Source organism: Cavia porcellus, unplaced genomic scaffold (assembly GCF_034190915.1).
Source record: "Cavia porcellus strain 051 isolate PalLab524CR breed Dunkin Hartley unplaced genomic scaffold, mCavPor4.1 scaffold_1, whole genome shotgun sequence".
Lineage (NCBI taxonomy): Eukaryota > Metazoa > Chordata > Mammalia > Rodentia > Caviidae > Cavia > Cavia porcellus.
Genome location: NW_026947484.1, coordinates 155010782 through 155024406, shown reverse-complemented (window position 1 = coordinate 155024406; position 13625 = coordinate 155010782). Strand labels below are relative to the sequence as shown.

General features: G+C 44.3%; 1 protein-coding gene across 5 annotated transcripts in view; it reads left to right on the top strand.

Moving 5' to 3' along the window:
• The first annotated feature begins 224 nt into the window (after nt 1-224).
• The window catches only part of St6galnac3 (ST6 N-acetylgalactosaminide alpha-2,6-sialyltransferase 3), a 495747-nt gene continuing 482346 nt past the window's right edge, over nt 225-13625 (top strand). For 4 of the 5 annotated variants that reach the window (XM_063258110.1, XM_063258104.1, XM_063258122.1 and 1 more), the window contains exon 1: nt 225-405. In XM_063258110.1, coding sequence (XP_063114180.1) covers nt 388-405 — 18 coding nt within the window. In that variant the 5' untranslated portion in view covers nt 225-387. The remainder of the gene's footprint in view (nt 406-13625) is intronic. The other variant, XM_063258116.1, reaches the window with a different exon arrangement.

The following is a 13625-nucleotide window of genomic DNA, read 5'->3' as shown; positions in this document are numbered from 1 at the left end:
CTGGCTCTGCCCTCTGGGACCCAAATCCCTGCCTGCTGCAAAGAGGACTGCAAAGAGGACTGCATGCCAGCCCACCCGCAGAGCCTTCAGGGAAAGCGGGGAGGAAAGCAGGCTGCGGCCGCTGGGCGGGCACGTGATCAGGGGGCGGGGCTGCAGGGCCACCAGCCAGTGGACTGGCTTGTGGGCGGGGCCTAGGGGCCGGGCCGGAGGGCGGGGCGGAGCCTGGCCGCGGGGCGGGGCCTGGCCGCTCAGCACCGCGGTCCCGTCCCCGGCTGCGGGAATGCGCACCGGCGAGGTCCTGTCGCGGTGCCGCTCTCCCGCCGGCCGCCCGGACGGCCCCTGACCCGGCGCGCCGCAGCTCGGCGGCGGGAGGGCAGGCGGAGCGCCATGGCCTGCATCCTGAAGGTAAAGACTGCGCTCTGGGGCTCGGACGCGTGGTCGGCCGGTGCCTGGCTGCTGAGAGGCGCGGAGTCCGCCGCGGTCCCCCCCGCATCCTCATCTCAGTTGTCTTTGCTGGCGTTGATGCTCTTTTTGTTCCTTTGGCAAATGCAAATGGAGGGAGACGCTGCAGCGTGCAGCCTGCACAGCACCTTCCCCACCATGCCTGCCTGCCTGCTCGCGCCTGCACGCGAGGAGCTGCGGACTGCTGGCTGCAGGGCAGAGCGGGGCTGCGTGCGCAGAGATGGGGATGGGGCCGGCAGGCGGGGAGGAGTGCGGGGTTCCCGGCTCGGCTCTGCGGAGCCCAGGCCTTTCCGGGCCCGGGGACAGCCGAGGGGCGACTGGGTTGGGTAGGGGGCTGTAGGGGCGTAGGACGCTGCACTTTGGATGGCAGGGAGGGCTCGGAGCTCCGCTTTGCTTTTGAACCTGTGGAGCCCAAACTTCTGGGCTTACAGGTAGTTAGTCGTTGGGACTGAGTTTCCTGTGAGGTCTGCGGGCCCAGGGTGACCTCAGCTCTACTTCAGAGAAGTTCACAGAAGGATGCCTTCGTCCCTGGAGAAGCTCAGACCTCCTTAGGTTCATACATTTGAACAGAAAAGAAAAAAAATCGTTTCACGCCTTATCAAAGTGCAGTGGGCCACCCTTTTTTGTTGAGTTCTTTTTCCAAGTCTAGTTTGTATTTTTTTCTTTTTCTTTTTTCTTTTTTTGCCTGCACAGCCCTGGGGCTTCAGGTGGGAAGACTCTGGAGTGACGACTTCCCTGGGGACCTTTCCACCCTAAAGCCCCCACCTCCAGCCTTGTTTTTTCCGAACTTCTGTTTCTGCCAGTGCCAAACCTGCCTGGTGAATCAGAAACACTCGCAGCAGGAAGGTTTTCTAGAACTTTGACTGAAGAAGGAAAAAAAAGCCTTTTTGTTCTTGGCTTGGGACATCTGTGTGTGACGAACTGAACACATCAGAAAACAAAGTTTTGGTGTTTATTGTTTTGTTGTGAAATGACACGTGTTTCTCTGTGGGATGAGTTGAAGCTATCAATGGCTGTTCTGGTTACCTGAGTCATTTTCCAGAGTCATGCCTTGGTGTTCATGATGCAAACAACAACAACAAAAAAACAAATAAAAATAAAAAAACCAACCCAGTAGAGTTAGTTTCCCTTTCTTGGACATGAAGGAGATCAGACGTTTCCTGCGACTGTACTGAACTTCCTCTGTTTCAGAATGTTTTCTGGGACTCACACATGGTGACCAAATCGTGAGGAAACAGTGCATCGGTATTACAAGATAGACATTTTAAGCTTTAGACTCAGTATGAACATTAAAATATATATGAGTCATTTATCCTATTTATTGTGATATTTGCTGATGGGGAAATTGAGGAACATGGCATTTATTTTTAGGCCATCTTTTGCCCTTTTGGTTTCTTCTCTACCTCATTCTCTGTGCGTTTCAAATATCTTTGCTTTTTGAGGGGGTGGGTGCTAGAGATGGAACCCAGAGCCTCACACATGCTAAGTGTGCACCCTGCCCTGGTCCACACCCAGCTCCTCTCAGACATCTCTGATGCCCACTTCATGTGAGTCTTATTGAGCCTTTCACTGTTAGTGCCTGCACTGACCTGGGACATTTGGGCCATCTCTGAGACCTCTTTGTCTTCTGTCAAAATTAATGTGGGATGCAGCATAAAGACTTTGGATGCCGAAATATGTTTGTTTACGCTCTGGTTGCGACCTCTGCAACTTATGTGACCTTGACCAAGTTACTTAAAAATCTCAGAGTCTCACTTTCCCCAATGTAAGATCAGAATAATATCTCCTCTTCTCTAAGGTTGCCGTGGAATGAACTAAGATAAGATGTGAAATGTACTTTGTGGCATTCAGTATGTGCTATTTTCCCTGACATCTAATAATAACAGTAGTTTAGTTAATACTTCATGATGCCTCTGTCTGTTTCCTATAACATAACACATTTTCTCCCATAAAACCCTGAAACATGAGTCTCTTTATGTTCAGCCCCATTTTATGATAAGGGCACTGAGGCTCCTAAACATAAACAGTGTGTCCATAGCCATCGCAGACTGATGAGAGTGGACCTGGGTTCAGACTCACATCGGTCAACTTTCCCTGGACTTTCAGGCTGCTCCCTGCACTTTCCCAGGGGATGCCTGCCCAGAGCCCACTCTGCTTAGGGTTGAGGGGCCTGATTATTAGGGTACATTCTCACGTCACATGGAGCCACAAGAGGTGGAGGTTAACTATGTTTCCACTTACTGTAGAATCACAAGTAAAGTTTTGTGATTCTAGGACTTTTATTTCCAAAATAGGGATGACAATTCCTCACTGTACGGCTGAGGGAGAGTATTTCTATATTTATTGTACTGTAGGAAACAAATTCCAGCTCTCTCTACGTTCATTTCTCACCATGCTCCTTGGTTAGTCAGCTCTTCTGGGCAGCTCTGCGGTGTCCATCCCAGGGACCATAGGCTCCTCTGTCTCTTGGGCTCTAAAGTTCTCCAGTGGATCCTGCACTTTAGCTGCTCCAGCCAAGACAGAGCACAGGGAGGATCTCATAGGGGTGTTCAAACACTCTTTGCATTTTGAGAGACAAAAAAAAAGAAAGAAAGAAAGAAAAACGGAAAGAAAGGATGAAAGAAAATCTGGGGAGAAATAAGAAGAATTTTAGGACAGCCTGGGCTACATAGCAAGACCCAGTCTCAAATTTTTCCCCATTTTAAGAAACAAAGATACTGCTTTAATTTGTACTTCTTTGATGACTCCTCAAGTTGAACTTTTAAATATATATTAGCTACTTGTGTTTCTCCTGTCTTAAGTTACAGATACTTTAAAATATGTAGTAATAACTTTGTATTATCTCTTATGATTCCTGGTTGGTCAGCAAGCACTGTAGGGGCACCATGAGCTACATAGTTTTGATGTGTAACAGGTATTTGGTGAATCGTGTTAAGCTTTGCATCTCACACTGAGATGAACGCTGAGTGAATATGTGGGCACAAGGTCTTTGTGAGTTATTTCTGACTTACAGAAGATTCTGGTTTTTCCAGGCTGATAAGGCTTATGGACAGGAAGCGGTTAGATGGTAACATAACACAACTGAGCCCTTCTTCCCTCTCTCCACTCACTCGTCCTTGTCTTGACTGATTGGAAACTGGATGAATGCTGACACAGAGTTAGGAACCTAATGTCTTCTCATTTATTCTTCTTTTCCCACCCCGATCCAGTCCTTCACCATATTGCATCTGTTTTGTCTCAGGAAAATCACTCCCTTCACCTTGTTCACCATCTCATGCCTTGTCTGCCTTTGGAAATAACCTCTTCTCTTCCAGGCTTCTCACAGCGATGCCTTTCCCATTGCTCCCAGTGTTGTAAAGATGGATGCTGATGAAGCCATCTGTATACCTTAATGCTCGCCTTGGGTTGTGAGTCTCACTCAGCGCTCTGTGTGATAACACTTTTGAGTATGGCTTCCAGTTCCTTCAAAATCTGACCCTGCCACATACCTAGCTTCTGCCACCTGCTGTTCTCTCACTCATAGTTCAACTCTTACCTAAGTGACTCTCAACTCTAGATGTATCTTACCGAAGTGACTCTCAACTCTAGATGTATCCATATCCTTCACAGCTCTGTGCTCCTGTCATTTAGCCTAGGCATCGGGACCTGGTCTCTGACATCAGATCAATCTGTTCCTCTCATGCGAGCTCCAGGCCTCAACATCTTTATCTATGAAATGCAGCAAAAGTAGCACCTACAAAGAATCAAAGAGCCAGTTTCAGAAAACAGAACCTGATGTATGTTAAATCCTTGATAATTATGACTTAAGCAGATGCTATTGTACATCCTGTTCTCTCTGCAGGAAATTTGTTCTGTTACTTTTTCTCCACTGATGACAGTTCTGCTCATCTTTTAGCTCCTGGTTGGGTGTCTCATCTGAGGTCGCACCCTCCCCTGTTCATCAGGCTTGCTCTGGCTCCTCTGGTCTCTGTCCTTAATCCTGTAGCCACAGGTGTCACCTTGTAGTGTTACTGAGAAGCTTCCGTGCCCAGCTTTTTGGTTTGTGGGCCTTCTTAGAGCCATCAGACGGTATTTCTTGAGCATCTGACCATGTACACTGTTTTGTCCTACGTAGAATTACAGACTCATTGGGAAGGCAAATAGGCTAGAAATTCAAAGCCTGCAAGGTGCTTTGAAGGTATGAAGCGGTGTGAGCATATGGGGGGTGGTGGTAGGTTCCTCTGTGGTGTCTCCTTGAGTAAAGACCTCGTCTTACTCAACCTGGTGACTAGTCTGGTCTCAGTAAATGATCTCTAGATGTTGGCTGAATATTTAAATGGTGTTAATTTGTTTTGGAGACTCCAGTGGTAGACATGAGCCTAACCTATGTTCCCCAGAGAGCTACATCTTTCATAGACATAGCATGGATTTTTCACCCCCATGTACCCCTTCACTGCCTTCTCAGTGTGTTTCTTACAGCTTCGCATAGAAAATCTGGAGCCAATTTGAAATCTAGAGGGAGAGGGAAGAAACAACCGGACTGGAAGGAGGGAAAGATGGAAAGTGAAGGAACAATATATCGTTTGTTGTGACCATTTTAGTTCCCCAGATTCATAGAAGCAAAGAGGCAAGAAATAAAACAGAAAAGGCAAACATCTGTGACCATGTGAGTCTCAAACTATGAGGTCTCAGAGCATTTGCTAAGGATGAAGCTTCACCAAGCCTGGAACAGCAGAGATTTCCAGGTACACCCATTACAAATCCTAACCTCTGAGATCACCCCAGCAAGCTTTGCTTCCTACCCCTGCCAGGAAGCTTCTTACTGCTGCTCAGGAAATGCTGGAGTCCTAGTAGCTGCCTGGCCTTATTCTCAGTCTTTTGGGGACCGAGCAGGTACTTTCACCGTGCCCTTTAGTACACTTTGGGGACCCAGGGACTTGCATAAAAGCAGTGCTTTCTGGATGAATTGAGAACCAGAGCATTGATTTTGCCATTTGTTAAAATGCAGGAGTGCTCAGACCGGGTCCTGGGCTAAGGAAACATTTGTGATGCTTCAAAAAATCCGAGTAACTTGGTCCAGGCCCGGTGGGTGGTTGATATGAGGTTAAGCCCCACTCTGTGTGGCTCTGCAGAGTGTTTTTTTTTTTTTTTTGTTGTTGTTGTTGTTTTGTTTTGTTTTTACCTTCTTGGGCAAGGGAATGGATGTCTGTAGACCCTTGTGTGTATTTCACCATCTTCTACCGGCTGTACACAGTCTAGGCAGCTTCCTGACTTCCGCCTGCTAGGGACCACTTTTTGCTATGTTGTTTTTATTTGTTCCTTCTTCTGAGTTTCCTTTGTGACAGAGGAACTAGAGGGGCCAAAGAGACTGGGAACACAAGAAAGTTTAATTCTGTGTCTCATGCTGATAGTCCTTTGATTTTGAGCAGCTCAAGTGAACATGCTGCCGGTAAAGGCACATGTACTGTCCCTTTGGAGGTGACAGTGAAGGATGAGAGGTGAAGGAGGGGGGTGGCACAGAGCTGGATGTACCCTGAGACTAAATTTCAGTGTCCCTCCAAGGTTTTGGGAAAAGGTCTTAGCATTTTTGTATTTATAACTTTATATCGATTTTCTTGACGAGGCTCATAAATTGTATTAACTTGTGGCTTTCCAGTCTGTAGGCACTCCTGAAGCGATAAAATAGTGTTGAAGCCTGAAAGCAATAAAGATTGCCGGTACACTTTCATAATTCAGGATGTTCTGTGCCCATACCAAGTGGAAATGGAAAACCGGCTTCATTGGTATTGTTAATAATGATAACAGCTGGAATCCAGGAAGTCTATTTTGGGTCCTGAGATGGTGAGATGGAAGAAAAAAGAGTTTAGCTCTCAAGAGATTAGGGGAACTTACTAATGGCTTCTAACGTTCTGAATTCTGCGAGTGAAGTTATGAAATCGCCTTTCCAGGAGGAAAATTTCTACCTGTTTGTGAAAATTTAAGACACATGCCTGCCCAAGGGCTGGGTGTTGGATGAGTTCTTTTCTGTTTGTTGGCTTGAGGGAATAGTCCAGGAAGGCATTTCTCTAATTGGAGAGAGTAGATTTACAAGTGCAACCTGGATCCCATTACCAATAGAGCCGTTAGCTGTTCGTATTAAAAGGCTCATTATTCGGTTTATGGATTATCCAGACTTGTTTGTCTGCAGCTGTTGTAATGTGCTCTTTTTCCCCATTTCACTGCAGTTAGCACCTCCACCTAAACCAGGAAGGGAAGAGACTCTGACCCTCCAGTGGGTTAATTTCTTTCTTGGTTAGTAGCTCTCCCAAGGTTTGTCAGCTGAGAAGGTGGCTGAGGAGAGGGGATTATGGGCACTTGCAGGATGCTGCCTCTGAGAAAGGGTTCTGCTTTTGATTTTAAACACATTTAAAGTGGCTAAGGCAGATGTTATTGGAGGATCTCCTGAGAACTAAATAAACGACTTGGGGTAGATAGCACTGATTTCCTGTGTGACATGGAGTGTGAGGACCCATGCAGCTGATCCTTGGGAAAGTGAGGGAGAAGTTAACCCTAAAAGATATTGATTGGGGACCAGGGAAAGAGACATCCTGTGCTGGGTTCCATTCTAGTGTTGTGGAAAAACTGTGTGTGTGTCTCTGTGTATATGTAGTAAATATAAATATACAGTCACGTTCATGTACTCATATCTGAACATTTACTCGAATTTGAAAACTGTTGCATACGAAATCCTTTTATGGGAAAGTCTGCTCTCTAACTTCAGAGGCTATTTTGTTTTCCTTAGTGAACTTATTAGCTATCCATTCACCAAACAGAAGATAAAAACTTCTTTGGTCAGTTTTTAAGTGTATTTGAATCTTGCTCAGAGCAGATCCTTGTCGGAGGGAAGGGGAGGAAGGTGTGCACGCCTTGAGTTGGAAATGAGTTGTGATCTGGGATTAAAACCGGGTCGTGGAGTTCAAATTAGGTTTTAAGAACTGCAGCGAGCAAGAGCCCTTTTTGAGAGGATTCCCTCCCTAGGCCAGGGCTCAGACACTTGAGGTGAGCAAGGCTGCGATTCGGTGTCATTGTTTGGCATGTGCTGGGCCTCACGTAGGGCTGGGCTGGAAAGAAATAGCAGTGGGAATATCTCTGGCAGGATTCGCCTTATCTGTACGGGAGCCAGGCATCCCGGGAGAGTGCCTGTTCTCTAGGGTATAGGCAGTAAAAAGACCGCAAGATGCGGAGGTCAGAGCTAGATGGATTTCAGGCTTTGTGATGTGTATGAGTAATGCATAACGTTCTCTAGCAGAGCTGGCGATAGAAGTAAAATGCAACCACTAACCAGCTGGAGACTCCCTGGGAGCCACATAAGAAGAAAATGTGTAGAATTAAATAACACATTTTCTTCACCCAGTATAGGCTCAGTATCTTCATTTTAATATTTAATCAGCATAAAATTATTAATGAAATAGCCTTTTCATAGGCAGTTCTCAAATCCAGTGTATATGTGACAGTTAAGCTTTCAATTCAGATGTCACGTTGTTGTCAGAAACACTGGCTCTGTATTTAGACTTTACTAATTTAAAGTAAAAAAGGTAACTTCACATATGCAAGGGGCTTCATGCCTTTAAACGTTTTTCCATCACTGAGTGGAGTATCAGGTTTTTTAAAAAATATAAATTAACCAAAATGAAATTAAATTAAAAAATGTGGTCCCTTAGTGATACCACACTGGTGTCTGTGCTTAGTGCCACATATGGTTGGTGGCTACTCTGTTCCACAGCATGTTCATTCATTGATCCATCTCACCACCTGGAGAAACTTCCAGGCTCAGAGATGAAGAGAAAAAATTGATCTCCAGGTCGGATCACAAGGAGAGATCATGCAGGTTACTTCAACTCTTGATAAACACAGGAAGATACACAATGAACCAGTATTAAGTGCCTGAACTAGGGACCTATTTGAAACTTTGATAATCTTTGGAATTCTCATCTGAAAATGAGGTCCTAGGTTTCTCCATATCCTGATCCCAATTTCCCCCAGATGTTGTGCAGCTGTGAATTCTCCCAAGGGACTGCTGCCTTGTGGGATGTGTGAGTTGGCTCTTTGGTCTCCGTGTGGTAGTGTGAACTCCTGGAGGCTTTGAAGTCAGAGGCAGACTTTACACACTTTTATTTGAGTTGTTTCTTTGCTCCGGGAGAATAGTGCACATATGGGAACAATTTAGTCGTTCAGAATTAACTGTGTCTTCTTTTCAGTCCAGAGAGTAAGGTGATTGAAGTTCCTTTGTGTGTTTTGCTTATTTTTCACTGCTTATTTGTGTATGTAAATAGAGCAACAAGCAAACAGATGCATGTCTGATGATTCTGTAGAGCAAATCGGTTGGGAAACGAACAGCTCTGTTTTCCCTACACTTTTGCATTCTGTTTTGTTGTACTCCAACCACTTTTCTTACGTCATGGAGTGCTGGTGTTTCATCAGCAAATATTTCATTTTTATAATGATCATAGGTGCCTACCAAGTACAGATGCTCATTTTCACAGCAAACCTACAGGCTGGGCAGTACTCATTTCATCTGACCAATTGGGAAACTGCTTATCTGGCTTTATAACTTTACTAATGGGAGAGTATTTGACCAGGATAAGCAAGCTACACACTCTCCCTGGACAGAACTGTGAATAAGAATGGCTTTTGCATTTTAAAGGGTTAAAAAAAATCCAAAGAAAAATAAGGCTTTATGAATGGAAAGTGATATGGAATTCAAATTTCCAGGTTTGTAGACATTTTTATTGGAACATAGCTAACTGTGTTCATTTCCTGGTGCCTGTGTTTCATGTCACAGTGGCAAGAGTTGGGACGTTGAGATGGGGACCTTGTGGCCGGTGAAGCCAGAGATACTGTGTATCTCTTTACAGATGAAGTTTGCCAAGCCTATGCTGGACTGGTCTTGCTGTAGACCATGAGAACCAGGGCACAGGCAGTGTAGGTCTTGGCTTGTGTGGCTAGCATTAGCTTTCTGCTGTCAATGTCAGGGATATTTTTGATATTTTCAGAGCTGAATGAAGCAACCATGTGGAAGAAGAGACTGAGGTTCAGAGACGACAAGTAATCCCCCCACCCAAGTCCCACTGTGGGCTGGAATTCAGACCCAACGTCTGTGCTTAGGAGAGGTACTGACCACAGGGCCGTTGCCTTGAACTGCAGTAGGAACCCAGAAGGGCTTATGAGGATAGGGATTGCTAGGATGCCCTCCTAGAGTTAATGATTCTCTCTGGGGCAGGGTCCAAGAATTTGCTTCACTAACCAGCCCTCAAATGATGCCCCATGCCAGTCTGTGGGCTGCGCTTTGGGTAGCCCTAACCTGTTATGTCCAGTTAAAGAAAGAGTCATTGAGTTATGGAAGCCACAGGGCAGAGATTCAAACCCATGTATCCTTCAAAGCAGTGACTAGAAATTTAGGTCAGCTTAGAAAGTTAAGTCCAGTACATTTCTGCCTACATTTTAGGTATTGTAATCATTTGATGTCTGCCTCCCTTGTTCTCTTTAAAGCTTTCTGATGCTATGGGGCTTGAGATTCATGCATGCTGAGCAGCTTGTGCCTAGCAGCAAGGGGCAGGGACAGAAATTAACCCCTTGCTGGTGGCATCACTCATGCATTTCTGGAAAACCAGTTTATCATGATTCTAAGCAAATGAATTTGGTTCCTGTTGACTGCATGTCAAATCTTTTCTCACTCTGTCTCCTGTCCCCAAATTTCTCATCTAGATAACACAGAAAAGTTGGGGTACAGGTATCTACTTTTGTATGAGCTTTTGTGCTGGTTTTGGTCATGAAAGTTAATGCCCAAGTGCTAGAATTCACAGTGTTAATTATTGGCTGAGTCAGTCTCATATTTAAAAAGTCATTATCTAAGGATTAGGATTGGGGGGAGCAAAGACTAGTGAAAGATGATAGTTTTTTTTTTTTCATGTTGATGATTCATAGCCTCGTTTGGGATTTTAATAAGTAACAAATCGCATTGGCAAGTGCCTATTGAATCTCTTCTTTTAAATTTCTGTGAAGAAGGAAATAGACTTCTGCAGTTCTGTAGGCGCTTTACTCCTGTGCCTTTCTCTGATTATGTGTCTCTTTGTGCTGACTTTTCCACTTTTATCTGTGACCCCCACGCCCCTTTTCTGGTCAAACATGGCAGAGATTGTGAATTAGAACTCTGACCAGTACAGCCCCAGAGTGGGGAAGTGTGCAGACCCTGATGGACAGGTAGCTAAAGTCCCTTGGTGAGTCCCCCACCGTGCTGTAGCCATTAGGAACCCTTCTTTGGGAAAGATGTGTCATTTCTACACCTGATGGTTATGGCAGCCGCTGGTGGCTCTCACGCTGTGCCATGGCCAGGAGGCTGACTTTACTGCTACTTGTGTTTGCTTTTTTATTGCTAACCTTCTCAACCCTGCCATACTTCCTTTGTCTCTGTTTCTGGGAGGAAATTCACTCCCTAGAGGCACTAAGTACCTGAACCACGGTCACCTTATTGTAGCTGCTTTATTTATTTTTCCTCCTACTCTTCCAGCTGGGAGTAGAGAAATGTCTCACTCTCCATGGTTTATGTGGCTTCATTATTTGTTCCTTGGCTGGTTTGATGTCCGTTCAACTCTGCCATGCTGCTTAACCTCTGTAGCCTAGTTGATGGCTTGATTGGAGCCAAGAATTCTGTGATTTCTTAGTTACTGGTAACATAAGATTTGTTTTTTTTCTTGTTAATCTTTGATCCAGGCTATTAAAACCTTATGAAAAGAAATGGTACCCAAACTGTACACCACTGTAGGTTTCTGTTGTAGAACAACCGAACTCCACTGTAATAGGCTTCCAGATATGTAGGTTAAAAAAGTCTGCGGCCCTTTGGTCCCTATTTATTTTCAGTGAATAGTGATGCGTTAAAGGAAATTTATTTGTCCAGTGCTGTGGGTGAGAGGTGGAGCAGAGACCATGGAGATAGAAGATCTGATTCCTTCCTGGGGGAATTTAGGGTCTGTGTGCCTAGTAATAATGCGGGCAATGTTTGCCGAACACTTTGCTTTCACATACCCCCCATTGGGACTTTATATCTGTGTATTGTTTCACCTAATCTTTACAAGCTCTTAAGGTGGATGCTCTTATAGATTTCCATACCAATGAGTAAATGAGAGTTAGAGAGGTTAGCTTCCCCAAGGTTGTAGGTACTACTAGTAAAAGAGGGGCTGGGATTTGAATCCTGGAGTTTGTTGAGGCAAAATTTATTTAACAGAATATAACGTTAAGATTATATACAGACAAACCTACTTATAATTTATTTGCCCACAACAAATTACTGATTCTAATGATATAATAAATGCAAACATTTCCTGGACTGTTCCTGAATGGTAGATATTGTACTTATACAAACGAATTCTTTCCATGTTCACCAATGTATTAGAAAAGTATTATCATTGTCATAGCCATTTTATCTGTGAGAAGATTTGGGCCATAGAGAAAACTCCAGCTCTTTGGCCAAGGTCTCCTGACAAGTAGGTGGACACTTGTAGAGCCATTACCTGTAATCATTGTGATTGTTACCATTTGCCATGTATAGTAAGGGCTAGATACTGCTTCTGTCACTTTGTTAACTCATGTCATCTCCATTTTATAGGTAAAAGAAATAGGTGCAGAAGTCACAGAACTATGCTAACCATGACATGTTTTTTGCTTTTTTTTTGTACTGGGAATCAAACTCATGACCTCATGCTTGCCAGGCAGGCACTGTGCTGCTAAGCCGTATTGCAGGCGCATGAGTAATGGTTTTAACCCCTCTAAGTAGAGGTGCTGATCAGGAGAGAATACTGTATTGTCTTATCTTCTTTGGTGGTCTGAGTGCTGGGGTTAACCCTGGGGGTTCTTTGTATTTGGAAATTACCCTAATTATGATTTCACTACAATGATTATATAAGCAGAATTTCAGAGAGAATCCTGAAACTTAAAATATGCCAAAAATGTAGATGATCTTGTTCATTGCTGAGCTTGGAGTTTTATGTATGAGACTGGGCAAACCAATGGTAAAATGGATCTAAACATTTTATACAAGTATGTTATTAGACTTTTATACAAGTAGGTTATTAGAATTTTCCAATTAATGACAAGAATTGAAGTGGAGATCTTATTTCTTGGGTCAGTTGGGTGAAACATTGTGGACTTCAGCGTCTTTTTGGTACAGCTGACTCAAATTTAGTTGATAATGTTGCTCCTAGGGAGGATTCTAGAAAGTTCTGTCCTGAGGATTGTTCTATAGCTAGCAACCATTTCTACAGTATTGTTGTTGTGCTAGTTACTATTTATTGTTCACCTGCTGTGTAACAGGTGAACTAATCATCTTACATTATATGGATAAGATGTCACAGTGTCCCTTTGATGTACTTGAACCCCCATTTTACAAATTCAGAAACTGAGGCTCAGGAAAGAAAAGTAATTCTCTTCAGTAAATATTGTTGAGCTGGGGAGTCGAATGCAGATGTATCTAACTCAAAAATGCCCTGTTTTTAACGGTCCCCTATTTTCTTTTGTTGAGAACAGAATCATGTAGGACTATCGAAATGAACTAAACATCAATACAGGTTAAGGGAACATATGGAAAAAATTTTGATCTGAATTAAAGTGAGTACTGTATTAAAAAAAAATCAAGAAATGCCTTGAACTTTTCTTTGACTTGAAAAGCATTCAAACTAGAGCACACGGAGGGAAGTAGTTTAGTTAGCTTGCTTAGTTCAGTTCAGACCAAATGGGATAGTTTCTGCTCTGAGCAGGTACTTAACAAAGACTGGGGGAGTAAGGATGAGCTCTTGCGGGCTGAGCAGCTGGGATGGCTGACTGTGCTCCTGTGCAGATCCTCACCACAACTTCCTCTTCTTTGCTTATTACTCTTCTATTGCTTTTTAGCACAGTGCCTGAGGAGCTTCGGGATCCGCAGGGTATCTCATTCCCTCTGTAAGTGGTCAGTGGCTTGCCTGTCCATTTGGAATAAACTCCACTCTGTTTGGTCATGACTCCAGAGCCCTACATGGTCTGTTGCTTCTCTCCCCAGCCTTCTCCAAGGCAGTCAGCTTCTTAATTCTCTCTGGCATAGCTACTCTGGGAAGTTTTTGGGTCCCAGACCTGCAACACAAAATTTGTGGAAATGATGCTTATATCTGTTAGGTTGA